This window comes from Micropterus dolomieu, linkage group LG13 (genome assembly GCF_021292245.1).
Source record: "Micropterus dolomieu isolate WLL.071019.BEF.003 ecotype Adirondacks linkage group LG13, ASM2129224v1, whole genome shotgun sequence".
Lineage (NCBI taxonomy): Eukaryota > Metazoa > Chordata > Actinopteri > Centrarchiformes > Centrarchidae > Micropterus > Micropterus dolomieu.
In genome coordinates, this window is record NC_060162.1 from 17539395 (window position 1) to 17557290 (window position 17896).

The following is a 17896-nucleotide window of genomic DNA, read 5'->3' on the forward strand; positions in this document are numbered from 1 at the left end:
AAGGGCCAAGTCACACCAGAAAGTGGCACAGTGAAATGAATCTGCCTTCTTTGTGAAATATGTGGATCTCGAGGGACCACTCATAGGGCTAGTTGGTAAACTACTGTAGCTGGTGAGCTAACCGCTAACATGTTAGCCAGCCAGCAACATGCTATGTGCTAGTCACAGTCACAACATCTCTGAGTTTCTTTCTGGGTTTTGTTTTTTGCATGGGTCCTTTTTGGCTCACGGTATTGTCATGGTAAATCCTGATTTTAAATCACTAATACATCCTCCTTCCAATGAAAGACAGAAATCACCCTTCCTACAGGTTTACTGCAATTCAAGGTGCTTTACAGATGACTGACAAGCTGATAAAATAATCAAGGCATTGAGCTATGATGAGATCCAAATCCACAAGCACACATTCAAGCTTTACATGCACAGATAGGCAAACAAATAACAGTCACACATCAGCACGGGCTGATGCACAAAGGTAAACAAACAAGATACACAGACACACAGGGGAACAGTGCAGACGCACAAAATAATATATTTCTGGGTCTCTGATTTTTTACGACTATTTCGCCTGATGCAGAATTGATTCTTCAAATCACACTATCATTTTACCGCTCTGTGGATTTGCTGCATTTAGTCTTTATTTTACCTTTGTTGAATTTGATATTTTGACCTTTCTAACCAAACTCGCTCTCACAGCTCACTCAGAGATGGAAAGAGGCCGTCAAACAGGCAAAACTAGTCTCAAAACAGACCAGGTGCATTTTCAAACTTAAAGACATAGAGAAACAAGCTTGCAATCTAGAAAGCATAGAACAGAGGGTAGAGAGCTTAGGCAATCAAAATAAATATAAACTGTTGGCTTGAAATAGAGCTGTGACCTTCAGAACAAAAATCTTATTAAAGTGAGTCTCCCAAAAAGGTTCTCAGCCCTACTCCACAGAGCCACAAAATATTCCCCTGTGGGCATTGTGCACGCCACTAATCTGCCTGCCAGAGCGTCTGAATGATGGCGAGAGGAAGGAGACATAGGGAGAAGAAAGTAGGATAACAGCAGTATGAATGTGTATTTCCTGTTGCTGCATACAATATATGTGTAGCCGTACCTCTGTGTGCATGAGTGAATGTTTGTTGAGATTATATGTACATTTGTTAAATATGGATCTGTCCTCTGGATTAAAACAGACATTCTGCCAGCCGTGTTGTTCTGTTCAAATGAGCGAAAAAACACTGTCAGCACACACACACAAAAAGGTTTGTTTCTCTATCTGCGTGGGGACATTTTGTTGAGATAATGCATGCCCTAGTCCCTTACCCTAACCTTAACCATCACAGCTACATGCCTAATCTTAACCCTTACCAAAACCTAACCTTAAACTAATCCTATCCTCAACCCTAAAACCATGTCTTGGTAACACAAATCCCCATCGGTTAGCGCATTCAGGTTCAAGTCCCCAACAGGATATAAAAACATGAAACACACACACACACACACACACAGATGAGGGTCACTGTTATGAATCACATTACATACTCTGTGAACGAACATGCAAACACACAAAAACAAAATAATCATAAGCAAAAAAGGCCAATCGAAACGGAACATCCTACTTCATATTTCTCCATTGTTGTCTGTATCAGAAGTTAACCAAACAGCTGATTGCTCACCATGTGTACTGTCGTGTGTGTAATAAATACCAGGGGTGCACCTGGACATAAGAGCCAAATGAATTTTATTGCCAAATAAATGTAAGTTGTAAGTATAAATCAGTTTGTGAACAAAAATGCTGAAAGTTTTTGACTTCAGACAAATCCTGAAACAAAAAAGGGATCCAAGATGGTGCAAAACCTTGGAGCTTTATTGTAGTTTGATAATGCGTGTTAATGGTGTTTATTTCCTGTACGTCTATGTTTGTGAGATTGAATTTGAACAATTTGCAGTAAACAGAAGGTTAACTTGGTACAGGCCACCAAGGTTCAGCCAGTGTAAAAAAAATAAAAGGAAAGAAAAGGATTTGGCCTTTTAAAACATCCAAGTCATAAACAAGTATACGAGTATACCATGTTATTAACCTCTGCTTAAGCGAATAAGATAAATCCTCAACAGACAGATACAATGAGTCACAAGAAATACAGTGTCTGAGTTAATATTACTCCTACACATAGAGACAAACAATTACCACAACTACAACCACAAAAATAGATTTGACACTGTCTGCTTTTTGGGCATTGACATGTTAAAAGTGGGGAGGATTATTTTCATGTTTCATGAAGCTCTTTCTACTTTCTGTCTTTGTCGGGGTTTGGTTTTAAGATCAGGGGTGGAATTCAGTCTTTATTTCCCCTGTTACTACATGCAGGGCAAAACGTTTCTTCCTACAAATGAATGCCATAAATCAAAGCAAGCACTTGTGAACTAGTGCGTGAATCTGTGAATAATAATAATAAAATGTAGCAATATTATACACCGACACACAAAGCCACTAAATTAAACTGACTGAGGTGGCCTCAAACTCACTCTCTGTTGCTGCTGTACACAGATATTTCAAGATGTGAAGTCAAAAAAAAGTATTTTGTGTTAGGTATTCCATAAAGCAGGCTTGTCTTAATGACTGATTACTCAGCATGTCATTTGCATGTGTGCTCCTAGTACTCCCCATCTTCCAACAAAAGCAACCTTCATATAACACTACAGGAGACCTGTCTTACTGACAATAAGCAGAAACAGATAGCAGCGAGCTACTGTTGGGATATCAGTGGGATACAAAGGACAGGGCCCCTAAACCCACATGCACACACACACACACACACACACGCACACACACACACACACACACGCACACACACACACACACCGGAGGTGAGAGGGTACATGCAGGGAAGCACCAGTTCAACTGTGCGCATGGAAACAATTAACCCAAATTAGTGACAGAAGTGTAAGGACATGCAGTATTTATACTTCTGGTTTTGTGAGTAACATTTCTGTCTCAAACAGACTTCACCACACCACTACTACACAGCAGGAAAAGAAAAAAAAGATTAAAAGCATAACAAGTCATTATCAGCTATGATAGCTTCCATTTAATCCTGAATAGCGAGACCTGTCTCCACACTTTATTTTAGCGCTGTGCCAGTGCTGAGGAAAGTTCTGGCTAAACCCTCTGGTATATCTGGTGTGGGGGGAGGGGGGACACTGGCTTGTTTGTGTTTTTTTAAACCAATCACAATCGTACAAGGCATCTCTAAGCCCAAGATGCAGCAACGGTGCCCTTGACAAACGGTAACAAGTTGCCTGAAAGGGAAATTCTCATGTTCTGAAGTACCTCAAAACTGTACATACCATCTTGATTAGGAAAACTTCCACCATTCTCACATCCACTGCTTGGCAGTAAAATTGAAAAATGAACAAAACAGGCACACACAAATTGACATGTCGTTGTCAGTGCACTCAGAAAAAAACCCCTAAACATTTGAATGATCTCACACCCTCTTCAGCTGCACTGGCCAAAATAAGTAACCTTTTAGCACGGAGTCGTGAGCCCCTGGCAGTGAGCCCGAGGCAATAGTGAGTCAACCAGTGGTCAAGGACGGACAGAGAGAGAGAGAGAGAGCGAGAGAGAGAGAGGGAAACCATTATCTATTGAGAAGTGAGTCAAAGGACGGCGGGGCTTCACCACACTCAAGTGAGAACAATAAGCAACTAGCTCCCCCCAAAAATGGGAGCTTTGAGTGACCCATTTTTTCCCTATTAGTAGACAAGTGATTCTCCACCAAAACAGCAGTCACCCTCAACAAGTCAACCCCAACTGTGTGAGGCTGGAGGTGTGTGTGTGAGAGAGAGAAAGAAGAGAAAGATGGTTATGTATGTCGGCAGAGATAGAGAGGGGCGTGGGAAAGCAGCATGTGCTTCAGTTCATCTTCACCTCACTCTGAATATCTGTCAGTTGTGCCCTCTCCCCTTTCATTCATATCTCTCTGATCATTGCAACATGAGCTGTAAATTATCTACAGCTGCGACTAATCATTATTTTTTCAGGTAAGCTGCTGTATACTGTTTTTTTTGTCAATTCATTGTTTCATCTACAAAATTACACAAGGCAACACTATGACCAACAGTTCAAAAGCTTAAGATATTCAATTTACAATCATTTAGCACAGAGAAAAGCACCAACGACAAAAAAAAGTAGATCGCAAAACCAGCATTCACAAAGAGTAAGCAAATAACCTTATTGTATTTTTTCTTTTCACACCGTCCTTTCAGCCAAATCCAGTCTGGTTGTTTTTATTGCCTCCTCAGCACGGCAAGAGCAACCTGAGAGCTATTTATTACCCATGAGAAAAAGATGGTGTGGGGAAATAATAAACAGGTAAGCCACGGTGAGTGCCTTCCTGGGGTGATTCAGTCTCTAATTGAAGTCATCTATAACACAGCACACAGGTCTCCCGGCGATATCAGGCGGGGCTGACAAGCTGTCTGCGGTCCACAAATTCTCTTTTTGTGTGCGTGCACACACACACTCTCTCTCTCTGAGGACTGTTCAATGTACAACTTTGTCAACTCTTTGATGACCTTGTTGTCGTTTGACTCTAGCTATTATCAGCTGCAACTGGCCCTTTATGAGTCCTTTTCAGAGAACCGTGATATATTTAGCATGGACAGGTATTATCTCTGTTTAGATTTTGATAATTGCCTATATTGTTAAATACTTTTGATAATTGAAGTTGGCGTCATCTTGTTGTCTGAGATGACGACAATTAAATGGATCCTGAACATCCAATATTTTTACAGAAAAGTCCACGCAACAGCATTTTTAAAAAGGGACAAGTCAGGATTTAACTATCAACGGGAATAGGAAAAAGTCCAACATTGCACTCCAACTGATGTGACTGAGATCCAAAGTAGTACCTGCATTATCCAGATTTAAGAACCATATGGGGCTTGTTTCGTTTGAGCCACCAAATGGCACATGCCTTAAATATGCTTTAACAGGCTTTGCCTTCAGAGAAAAATTAACTCTCAGTCTGAAAATACTTCACAGCACTTGTGGCGGTCGCTCTTATAACTGCAAGCCTTTTATGGCCCTTTTCTTCATTACTCATCTGTTGAGTTTATTTAAAATCTGTTTTGCCCTCTTTTCCTCTGTCAGTTGATGTTCCACGCCTTCAAATTACGCTACCAGAATAAAAACAGACTCATTCTCATTCAAGCGAACAGGGATGAAGACGCGTGTGCACACACACATTTATACACACACACTCATATGTGATGTCCCACCCTTGTTGTGGCCTCAGTCAGATGTTCCGACTGAGATCCATGAATCAGCCTCGCACAGACAAGATGAGTGACTGTGACATTGGTGTCAAAATATAGCAGTGCTGCCTACATCTGACTTAAAAGCATTAGCAGACGCATTTCTGCTGTCATCCAGCCTCAACCACAAATAAACGCCCATATAAAAGTGTCCACATTAATGCACAAAGTGAACCTTGGTCAGACAGAAGCTATTACCTTCATGAAAGTCATTAAATCCTCCGAATGATGTCAAACCCATGCTTTTGAGTTTGAATCATCAATCCTGCTTTTCTTTTTAAATTGTGGTTCACAAATTAAACAAAGTAAAGTCTCCACAAGTGTCAGAAAAATATACACTGTTGTCAAGTAACCATGTTGTCAAGAGGAAATTCTGGTATTTTCAAACTAGGTCTTATTCTCTAGCTTTATGGGTCATGCTAACTGTGTACTAGTCAGTCTAAGCTCTCCACATAAACATTTTACATAAATCTTTAACAAAAAATTCCAGTCCAAATGAACGTAAACATAGAATGAAGCCCCCAAGGTTAGTAACTGTAGCTAACTGCAAAGGGATCTACTTGCAATAAAACCTCAAGGCTAACCAAGCTAGCTGTTTGGTTAACCAACTAGAAAATGAATGCTGATATTTTCCTCCAATATTCGTAGACACTATGTTAAAGGGTTTAGAAGTAAATTGGAGACCAAAACAAAGTGAGAAGGAATATCAGACTTATATTCATCAGGTAGCCAGAATGTCGACTGCAAATGAATGCTAATGTTGCTCCATATTTGCTGGATGTGTATAGAGGCAACTGTTTGCTAACATATTTACCACTTAAAGGGTAGTAGCATACGTAGTGTTGTGTTCACAGCTTGTTTCTGCTGCCCCCCAAGATCTAAGTTAGAGTTTGCTTCTTCTGATATTTTACTAAAAATCTTTTCTCACCAGTAATGCATTTAACAATCTCTGTTTATCATCTCTCCTTTAAATCCTGCCCTGCCTCCGCTTTAAAGTGAGTTAAAAATAAGTCGACAGAGTGAGATGGCACTTCTTCTTTTGCGAAGGGAAAAGGAGATAATGGCTTTTTACTGGCAGATAGCTCTTTTTCTCAAGAGCCTTGAGACTGAAACGGCAACAGAAAATGGCCCACAGTCAATACCAATCTATCCACCTGAATAGGATAACACCTTTTAACCTGGATATAGCCACTATCATTCAATCTCTGATGCTCTAAAATATACTGGCTGTTAAGTCTGATGGATTGATATGTTTCAATAGTGACAAGAAGTGCTACTATAAGAGTTTTGTCCCTCAGACCAGTCTTTGAGTGCATGAGCACACACCTGATTCGATGGGTATCTATGTATTAGGGTTATTTGACACATTTAATTTATTGTCTACTCGATGCCCAGGTTAATGAGTGGAAAGGTTTTCAAAGATTTAGACAAGCACAAGAGAAAACCTGAAGCAATGAAAGTAAGAACGGTTTGCAAATTCATCGCTGCATTTAACTTCATGTTTAAATCTTTCTCTTCCGTTGGAGAGGGATGACATAAGCCAGCTAGTCTCTAATCGCCAACACAGCACATGAAAAATGAAACGCTACACTGCCAGCTAATTCACTTACATAAGAGCCTCAACTGAGACGTGAATTTGGAAGTAGAGTGATAGAGAGAAATCCGAAGAATAAACACAGAGAAGCATCTAGGCAGGAGGCAGAGAAAGGATGACAAAAATGCCCATATTTTATAGTGTATTACAAGCCTGCACATTTTAAATTGTCCTTTGTATTTCAGCCAAAAAATGTACAGTACATTAACATGACATCAAACCTAAACTACACTGCAATTATTCTAATATATACTCTCAGTTTGAGGACATTTCTTCTATCGCAGCGGATTTCTCAGATGTCTTGTGAAGGTTTCTTTTCCCACAAATCGCCTTGCTGTCTTTGAACACACACAGACACACTCACAGGCCGTGGAGATTTAGCAACTATGATCAACACTCCGCTGACAGCAGAAGGGATGTACTTCTCCTGCAGTATTTCTGGAAACATGCCACTTTAGTTTTAATCTTGAGTCCAGACAGAGCCAGGCTGTTTGGCACTTCCTCCCTCTGCACATGCATCACAATTGTTTCCAGCTTGTACACAGTACATGTGTCTCAATCAGTGTGCGGTATGTGTAATCGCCCCTGAATGACTTTGGAGGCCTGCAGACACACACACGTGCATTTTATCTTTCTTTAATCCCAGTTTAACTCTCAGACTCTTGCCTTCACGTGTGGCTGACAGTTGTGCACTATAGCGTTGCTTTTCTGTGACTGGCCTATTAACACACTGACTGACAGGGCAATTGACAGCAGGCTAAAAACCATCGAGTAGAGGGCGATACATGCTAATCAAAGATAACAAGTACCGTTCCTTTATTCCTGACATGCACATACCACAGAGCAGTTGATCCAGTGGCTGACCAGCCTCCCCTATAATATGACACGCTGTCTTTGATGGGCTTGCTTTTTTTTTTTTTTTAGAACAACGGGAGAAGTTAAAAGATCGATAAACACATCTAACATTACCATTGGCTCCAAGCTATCTACTTTAGCCATTATGTTTTGCCACCATGCTGCTAGCAGGACAAACTCACGGTGTTTGCATTCAAAGCTTAATATTGTGCAAATGAAACCTGCTCCTTGGTGCAGACTACAAGTGTGTTCAGACTGGATGTAGTAAAGTAAATTTGAGATTTTAACATCACCCAAAAGGCAGTTAAGCGACACAAGTGGACACAAACAAATGGATGCAAATTCACTTTAGGTGATGCAAAATGTGCGCACGAGTTGAAAATGTTTCACCTTTAGCTAATAACACACAAGCTATAAGCTAACGTCTGGACAGTTGGTGAAGTTTGTTTGCAAATAAACCTGGACTGCACAAACAGTTCAGCGGACAAAAATACCATTTCTAAGTTCTAATCGCGTGTCCATGGGTAAATCATTCAGTTGGTGTCAAACTCATAATTTTTCAGTGTTTTTATACTTAAAATTCCTCTGTTTTCTTTTCTTGTAAAACATTAAAATATTTTTAACTCGGTTGGGTATACATACTTTAGATGTTTCCAAAAAATCGTGATTTGGAACAACTAGCTGACCCCGCCCATCATATAAAACTTCACATCGCTAGCTCATGGGTCAGAGTAGCTAGCAGAGCAGTAGGAGGTGTGTGTTTGGATGTCATTTGGCTACTTTTACATTTCCAAAGAATGTGTTTATTTTATTTATTAATCTGTTGTTCTCCTCCGCCTGATCTAACAACAGGGACATCTGACATTACAGAAGACAAAGATGCTCTAGTCACTGTGACTTTAAACTAATTTGGGTTTCTTGGAAAGACAATAGAGGGCAGATTGAGACCACGGTGTGTTTTGGACGTTATGTAGAGTGTGTAACCATGGTAACAGTGAAGTTAAGTGAAAATTTCTGCTTGTGCAATTATCAGTGACATGGGTTATGTTTTCACAGAGTGGGTAAGACAGGGGGACACCTCTGTAGTTTCAGCAGTATATCCAGCACAGCTGCATGCACACACACTGACACACACATGCACATAATGATCTAAAATATTACTTGAGCGCTCACCTAAACAGACACTTCTATAAAACTAACACATCTGTTTCTCCCTGTGAAAAGAACAGAGGCCTCTAGGCGAGATGCCACAATGTGTCCGCCGGAGGAGCATCTGATTCTCTCTGTGTTGTGTTTTTTTGCTGAAGCCATCCCTACCTTGGCAGGCTAATTCAATTCATTACTGCTAATTGTGTCAGTGTAAAACACTGGAAGTTCCCAATGTGTGGAGCACTACGTCTACTCACACAGTCAAGCCATCTGTTTGGATTTCTGGAAGCCTTCTCTCTTCAGGAGACAGAGCAAAGATGGCATGTAGCTGGATGCGTTTTTTTTTATATGCAACCAGACACAACCAGCGTAAAGATCATCCACCTAACAGAATGCACATGCAAGTTATTACTGCACTGTTGCTCCAAGTCCAGGAGAAAATATGTGGAATCATGTCTTCCATTTTCAATTATCAAAACAAAAGAAACTGTCCTTAGAAACAAAACATTTCTTAATAACATAGATTCTCGTGGTGATTTACAAAATCTGACAATGAATGTTTTGCAGCTATGGCATTGCCTGTGCTGATGAGATGAAAGATAACGGAAGATTTGAACTTGTTGGATCTGAAACTGCTTGCTTATAGCTTGAAGGTAGACATCAGCAAGGTGAAAGCTTGTCTGAGTAAAGGGTGGTTTCGATCAAAACCAGGGAACATGGCTGCCTAAACTGCCACATATTTAGAGTATGATCATCTCACACAGACCAGGGTTCAGCCATCTTCTGCTGAGAGATTTATAGAGGTCTTGCCCTCACCATAGATTCACTTAAGTAATCAATAGAGTTATGAATATCTCTCGGCGTGGTGCACCAGTAATAAAATTATTCCACTTTCCTCTGGCCTGGAAAGCAGACTGTGGGCACCACAGGTCCTCGTATAGATCCCTGTTCTCTGTTTTCAGGCGCGCACACACACTCACACTAAATACAAGAACACATTTGTGCCCACACATTAACAGCAGGGAGTGGAATCCCTCTGTGGCCAATAACACAGTGCACATGAAAGAAATAGCTTTCAGAGAAACAAGAACAGCATTTCCACTTAGGGAAATGTTTATATTACGTGTGTTTGCACTAGTCAAGATCTCATGACAAGGCCTGAAGCAGGAGAAAGTGTGTGTGTCTAGAGTAAATAGTGCTGGGTGTGAGGTTTTCTGCAGTGTGTTTATCTGTGTGTTGTGCACACTACGCCAAAGCTTCTCTGGTGACACAGGGATTCCTTGAGACGCCTTGTCTTCTGGCCACCATCCAATCCACTGCAGAGAAGGGGGCAGGGACGACACCATGTCAATCATTTGTCACAGCACTGCGGCTGCTCTTTACCCCTCTGAGGACATTCAAACTTATGAGTGTGCTTTTGAGGACGTCCAATCAGGACTCCTCTTAAATGCTTAATTAGAACTAATTATCTCTCTGCGGCTGCCCAATCAGAAATGAAATCTCTCACTGTAGGGTACCCAATAACTGAATCAGGAAACTATCCTCCAATCCAGAAAAACATATCCATACAAAAACTTCTCTATCACTCAAATCAAGTAAGAAAATAAATCACAAAGCAACACAGTATTGTATTGAAAACATACAAAATGTATAAAACCTTAATTTTCTTGCTTTTAGTCCATTAGATATTTGCATCTGTTTCACGTGATAGCTGACTAATCTAAATTTGTTCTGGCAAATGGAGCCACGTGACTATGTGCCTATAGCCGAGACTACTGTAGTGTTGTTTACACTGTTGTGTGTACGGTTCATCAACTGCCGCTACTAGACACTGCATGTAAGTGACTGTTTAAGGGCACTGAGTTGTAAACTAGGAGAAGTCAAAATCAAAGCCACGCTAAATCCAAAATCAAACCTTGGCAGGCTATTCAATGATAAAAGGTCAATAACAAGGTGAAACAAAGCACTCCAAATACAAAAAAATGTCACACCAAACGCATTCACACAGTGGTGGGTAAGTCATCAGGGTGCACAAAAACTCCTTGGGTGCAGGTATTTATGATTATTATTTGAAGTTGCAGCAGGATTTTTCTTATTAGCTTGTCTTCTGCAGTGTTTGGAGCCATAGCTCACCTGCCGCAGTCTTCAAATGTTAATGTCAAATTTTAACACAACACAGGAAGAGCACGGTCTTCCGACTGCATGGTAAACATCCAATTTTATAACCTGTTAATGTAATACATTGGGGGGGTAAGAACTCTTACAGAATAACATGCCATACTGACACCGCAACATCACTGAGTGTATTTGTGTTGTTTGATGTCTTGTTAATCTCAGTACTCCATATGTGGCTTTAGGCCAAGCACATTTTAGTCTAATCTTTCTCCTGAGCTTTGGTTAATGACTATATGTATGTATTTAAAACACTTTATCAGTGTGTTCCATATGCACAATTTATGTGGGCACCATTTGTCTTCATTACTGAATTTGTTTTCATTCATTGCTTCCCCCTTTAAAATGAAGCTGAAAATGCAGACTGAATGAAAAGGTTTTCAGGTTCGGTGCAACATTGGGCAACTGCAATAAAATTGAAAACTGAAAAATTTCTTTCTTAATTTTAGGTTTTCTTGGGAATTTAAAGCTGGGGTAGGCGATGTTGGAGAAACTAGCAAGAGACAGCTTGAGTTTTGAAAGTATCCAACCAAACAAATTCCACCTTCAGGCCTACCTCCAAAGCCACTCATTTCATTTGGAAAGAGTTAAATGACTGGCTGGTGCTTATTACAGTCCTGCGACAGCTGCAGATCTCAGTTTTTTTGTCAAATCATTTAATTTATTGATTGCTGACAGGATGTAAAGAGAATTTCAACAAATATAACAAAAATGCTTCTGAAATATATTACCTACCCCAGCTTTAAGTGTCAGATGTTGCAGCTTCTTACCCAAAATCAGAGGTGGACAGCCACAACCTGTACTAAACCGGGAAATACGGATACGGATGTTAAGAAGTGATTGGTAACACATGTTGAATTTGAATGAACTGCAACCCTTAAAACAAGATGCAAATCACCATGAACATCATTTCTAAACATGTATAGTCAAACCATCTGAGAGTGGATGTTTCCTTGCCCATGAGATGACAATTATTGGCGATTCAACACTATTTGTTGATGAAATGTTTAGAGCAGCAACAGTTAGTCGACAGAAAATTCACTGGAAAATATTGATAACTGACTATTATATTTAATAGTTTTTAATTTAAATATTTTCTACTTTCAGCTTCTCAGATGTGATGGTTTGACACTGTCCTTCATTACGTGACAGTGAATTAATAATCTTTAGCTCTTCAACTGTTGATCAGAAAAAACAAGCAAATTGAACACCTCACCACAATGTCAATGAAATTTGTTATAGTTTCTTTGCATTTTATAGACTAAACGATTAATCGATAATGACAATAATTGTTAGTTGCAGCCTAGACATGTTACTGCTGTCCTGCTGAGTAGCTTTGGGGGAGTCAGCATTTCTCAGCTTACTACCTAGACTTCCACTCTACTGTAGATATTGGTTTATCCAGCCGATTAATGTGCGTGTGAGCGTGCAGACATGAGCATGTGCATGTGAACATGGTAGGCTGGTATACTGGTCGGGGAGTGGGGAATATGACACCCTGTGTCACAGTCAGTTTCTAGTTTTGCAACAGGTGGGCTACAGCATCAATAATGGATGACAGAGAGAGAGGATTAGGCAGGGAAGCAGAGTGGTACATGCATGCCAGCCAACATGCCCTTTTATCAAAATTCAACAGTCAATTAATGGGCATGTATTCAGGTCTACATGTGTATGAGATGGTAAGTTAGTTTCTAAATATCTGTATTTGTATTTTTGTGTATTCATACAGCACATAGTGGTAATTACAGATGTTAACATTGGGGAAATTTCTATTACTCAGATGTGAATGTGTATAGGCAAGGCTGACTGCTACAGTTTGAAGTTTAATGTCTAAAACCTTCCTCTGGCTTTATACTGTTGGACACACACACACACACAGCACAAATTCAACAAGGCAAGCTACTGTACGTTCTCCTTATAGATAATAAGAATACTTGAGTTGTCACTCCAAGACAATCACAATCACTTTGCCCTGAGCACGCTCTGCCATTTATAGGTCTATGAAGAGGGCCAGATGACAAGTAAAACTGGAGCACTCGGAGAGAAAAACGGACAGAAACAGATAGTAAGAAGGAGCAAAGAAGAAAATGCTTCGTGGAATGAGACTGTTTGGACCATGTGGACACCATGTGGACACAACAGAGGAAGCTCCAAATCCCACAACAAAGCAGCACATGCGGAATCACTTCCTCCTACATTCACAAACAGCTCTGTCACTCAGTTCTGTGCTTTTAACGCAGAGAAATACATCCAGTAAAGTCAAAGACGGGGGAAGCGCACAGTCAGCTGGTGAGTTTTTTTGACATTTTCCACACAGAGTGTTGGAACGTTTTTTTCCCCCCAGTGCCCCTGGGCACATTTTTGATGTGTTAATAACATAAGCATGTGCTTATGTTTGAGTCATTTCAGACAAAGCCCAGAGCAAACATCACACGCCTTCAGGCCTTGTTATCTTGAAGTCAGGGTTATTTGCACTAAGTTTCTGTTGAAGACTTACACATTGCTGGACTAACCAGAAAATTGCATATCTCTGAAGCTGATGATACACAGAGCAACTTTTAGAGCAATCATGCTGGGCAACATTGCCGTCAGTGGTAATGAGTAAAGATTACTACCGTAATCCCCTTCCCCCACCACTCTGCCACCCGCCCCGCACCGCCACTATCTGTTCAAAACATAGTCGGACTTGCCACTAGCAAGACTGCCCAGCAACATTGCTCAAAAAGTTCCCCCGTGTATCATCAGCTTTAAAGAAGCTTTCCAGAGTGGTTGTTAAGCCGCGTTGAGCTTCTGCATCATTCAAAAGTAAAAGTAATGTAATATAAATTATCGTTAACTTGAAAGTATGTGCTAGGGGCACAGGTCTCACAGGAAAAGGCAGAAAGTTGGATTTCTCATCTCCATTTTGCTCCTGGATAGGTACGTGGGAGGAGAAGCAGGCCGAGAGCTGTTGGCTTGGATTCTGCTGCCTGTCAGAAGAAAAGCGGCCTAACAATGGACTGAAACAGAAAGAAAGAAAGAAAGTAAGGGACAATACCACAACGGATAAATTAGGACCGACTCTGAAAAGCCTCGGCATCACGCATTTAATGGTAGAATTTCTGCAGACTTCCATTCACATTTCTGCCCCACCTGCTCAGGATTCCAAGCTCAGGATTTATAATGGAGCACATTTGATGTAACCATGATTGCTTCTGAACTGAGAGGCAACAGATTAAAACCGAGAAGAGATCGTCTGCTGCTGTCTGTGGTGATGGGTCCAGACAAGTGAAGTCTCTCCTAGAACTTGAAAATCAGTTGTCGAGGCCAAATTGGGCTTAAAATCAGCCATTATATTGTATAGTGAGCTCCAGGCTGAATAGCACAGAGTGAAAGAGGCAGACAGAGACAGAGAGAGAGACAGAGACAGAGACAGAGAGAGAGAGAGAGAGAAATGGTCAGGGGGATAGAGAAAGGGATATTAAGTGACATAGAAGAGCTATCACAGAAGGAGGGATGTTACCGAAAGGCATTCAGCGAGGGGATGGAGGAAGGGGAGGGAGGCAGATTGCAACATGAAATCTGATCTTCCCCAGGAGCCTACAGTTATCCAGTCCCTCTGCAACTAGCGGCTCAACAAATAACAGACAATAAAGGGAACCAGAGCTGGATAAAGCCTACTGGAAATCAGACTTCTGGTCATTTTTCCCCCTCCATGTTTTCTGACATTTAACACACATCTGTTCAGACAGGACATATCCTGCTCTCCTCTTAAAAATTGATCGGACCACAACACAGTCTGTTTCTTTCCCCTCCCACTCCAGTTTCCCTCTCACTGTGCGGCCATCCTCTGAAAAGGAGCGGCTGTATGTATCCTGAATCATCTACTGGTGCCTTCGCATGGAGTTATATTTACCATGTTTACCAGGAGAGTCCACTTGAATGAGTGGAAATCTTCGGGACAGTAAGATGTGTTATTAGTATTAGTTCATGTTATCTACCCTTTTACCCCCCCAAATGCGCTGAGGAGCGACAAACGATCTGTTCTCCACCACCTGCATTTTCGGTGTTGTTCTTCTTCTCAAATCCAACAGTTTCCACTGGCTCTGGTCTACAGCGTTCACCAGACAGGAGTCGCCAGCTGCAACTTTAATCAGCAGCCAATTCACTTGCTTGACAATGTTATTTTTATAGACTAGTCACCCCTGTCTGCAGTTTCTCTCTTCCAACTTCTCTACCTCTGTAGAGAAGTTGGCTCTAATAGCCTGGGCAGCCCGAAACAAGTGCCATTTATTGAGCAAACCCATCTAGCTGCCCAGTGCAAACACAGTCCAATAACAAAGACGGAAGAGAGAGAGGAACACACACACTCACAGAAAGAGAAAAGAGAGAGAGTGCTGACAGACCCAAAGAAGGCAGAAGGCCCTGAGAATAACAGTGAAGGTATTAGAAGTGGCAGGCTGGTTGTAATGAATTCTTTGTTTTGTTGTGTGCCCAAACCAGGGTTGGGGGTTGGGTTGGGTTGGTCCAAACCGTGTTCCAATGCAACATGTACGCAGAGATAAATATAGTAGGTCTGCATCCATGCTAGTGTGATTGAGTAAAAAGACAGAGTCTGAGACACTCCTGTCTGGCAGAGGGGGACTGCAGTCTTCATCATCTGCAGCTACAACCAGCTAATAAGGTCTGAAGCACTTCCTCCCTCTCCTCTAGCCGTTCATCTTCACCATGGAAATGACTTTGGGTGTTTTTCTGTGCTTTCGGGACTGCACTGACGACTCCTGTGCTTCTCTTCTAGCAAAGGAAAAAGAGAGTCCCCGAGCTAGATATTACAAGCTCCCAAGTACTTAATGAGGCAATGTTTTGACCATTAAGGGCTTCATCCGGATTTTGTCCTGCAAACGTGTGCAAGGAGTACATGATGGACAGACAGAAGCAAGAAACAAAGACATGTAGATGTAAAGAAATAGCTGGAGGAAAAGAAGAGAGAAAACAAAAAGACTGAGACTCTAAGAGCCATACAGGGAATACACTCGGCTATACTGTTCTGTAACAAGGAGACCGGCTGCTGACATTTGGCATTGATTGTGTTGTTTTATAGGCATTCGTCAGTTAAACCCCTATTGCACAATTACAGTACAGAGAGAGCCTGCTTGCTCCTGCGGGGAGGGGGGGGGTGCCGAGACTTTCATCTCCCACTGCTTTTCCCCCTTTGCTTGGTGGAAACCCTGCGGAAACAAAGACGGAAAGGTGATGCGCCCCTAATTGGCTCCAAGCAAAAAGAAACCAGAAGCAGGTGTTTGAATTGAGCATGAATGGACAGAGAAAGAAAGAAAGGGAAATGGGAACAGGTTGGAGAGAAGACGATTAACGAAGTGAAAGAGAAGAACTGTAGAGAAGAAATCAGGTGGGGAATAAGAAAGAGAATGCCTCATTGAGTTAAAGAAAAGCTCCATTTGATAAATTTGCTAAAAGCCTGAAATATCTGGACACTGTAATGCAGTAATCAGCCGAAATGTCTAAACACAAACCACCAACCACACATTATCATTATTCAGCGAGGAAACATTACCATTTAGTCAGTGTTTACTGTCCTTTGTCCCTTTTAATGCACCCAATGTTTGTGTCAGGCAGCTAATATTTTGGTCCAACCTGCTAAGCATCCCCGCCAGTGATGGTTTGTGAGTGATGATAATCCCAACTGTAATATATAGGACATCGTGCATTAGTGCTGTAATGTGTGCCGCTGTGTTGTATGAGGGGAAATGGTAATCTGATTGTTAGCCGGTTTCTAATTCCCAGACTAAAGAGTGGAGATTAAGGCCTCCTTGTTTGCATGACTAGACAGGTTTCGGGTGCCCTCTTAATCCAGAAAAGAGTATCACTAGGCTTTCAATTGTACATGTGTGTGAGCGCTTATTTTGTACACCTAAGGTTTGCAATGTGTGTGTTTTATGGTTTATACTGTTACAGAGTTTTATTTCCGTGTTAAACGAGCACTCCAGCGATTTAGTATTGCACTAAAGTTGGGGGACTCACAACATGATTAAGAAACAAGAGAGGCAGAGATATCCTGACCTTTAGGCACTTACATATATGGGTCAAGAGGCAAAAACTGGATCTGAATTGGATCCTACACTTCCCATGATGCAATGACTGAGTGGTTTGTAACACCAGATTTCTGTAGTCTACAAGTGGAGACAGAGCTCCTCCAGAGCCCCAGAAGACATGATACATCTGTTTTCACAGGCTGTGTTGTACTCCCTGTGAATAGCCAATTGACTTTGACATGTAAAATAGGTGGAATGCTCCTTTAATGTCTAGACTAGAGCAACAGTAAATCTGGACAAATTTTCTCCAAGGGCCCTTTTGGGTCACTGATATTTATCTTCATGGACACCATTTTGCCTTGTGGCCTCAACCAAAGACCAAACACCAGGTCATTCCTTCCAGTCCAGTCCACCACCCCCCCCCCTACAACTTTTACCCGGTCCCTTACAGAGCTGGCTGTGATTAACGACCTGTGCAGCTAAGCAAGGATACGTAGAAAACCAGAGAACACACACGCACTTACACTACAAGGCCAAAGGCCTGTGGTGAGCGGTTAGCGGTGGACGCTAGCTAGCACAGTTTCCCTGCGCTGTGACTGCCACAACCCCGGGCCAAGATGGCCGCTGTTCAAAAGGGCAAACATGGGGAGAAAGAAGTCACCAGGATTTATGTAAGGGGTTTTCCAAATTTTTTAACAAGAGCTTTTGGTTACCAGAGGAAATATTGTGGCTGGATGCTTGGCATACAAGCACATACAAAAAGGAGAAGAAATAAACAGAAGCAGGGAA

At 41.5% G+C, this 17896-nt stretch overlaps 1 protein-coding gene across 3 annotated transcripts in view; it reads right to left on the reverse strand.

Annotated features, from left to right (window-relative positions):
• LOC123981621 (breakpoint cluster region protein-like) overlaps positions 1–17896 on the reverse strand; it is a 92820-nt gene that overhangs the window by 61846 nt on the left and 13078 nt on the right. The window contains exon 1 of one of the 3 annotated variants that reach the window (XM_046066609.1): positions 5507–5582. The exons of the other annotated variants lie outside the window; for them this stretch is intronic. Within the exon in view, the coding sequence (XP_045922565.1) occupies positions 5507–5549 (43 nt within the window). The 5' untranslated portion in view covers positions 5550–5582. Of the gene's footprint in view, positions 1–5506; positions 5583–17896 lie in introns of those variants that run through there. 3 annotated transcript variants of the gene reach the window in all.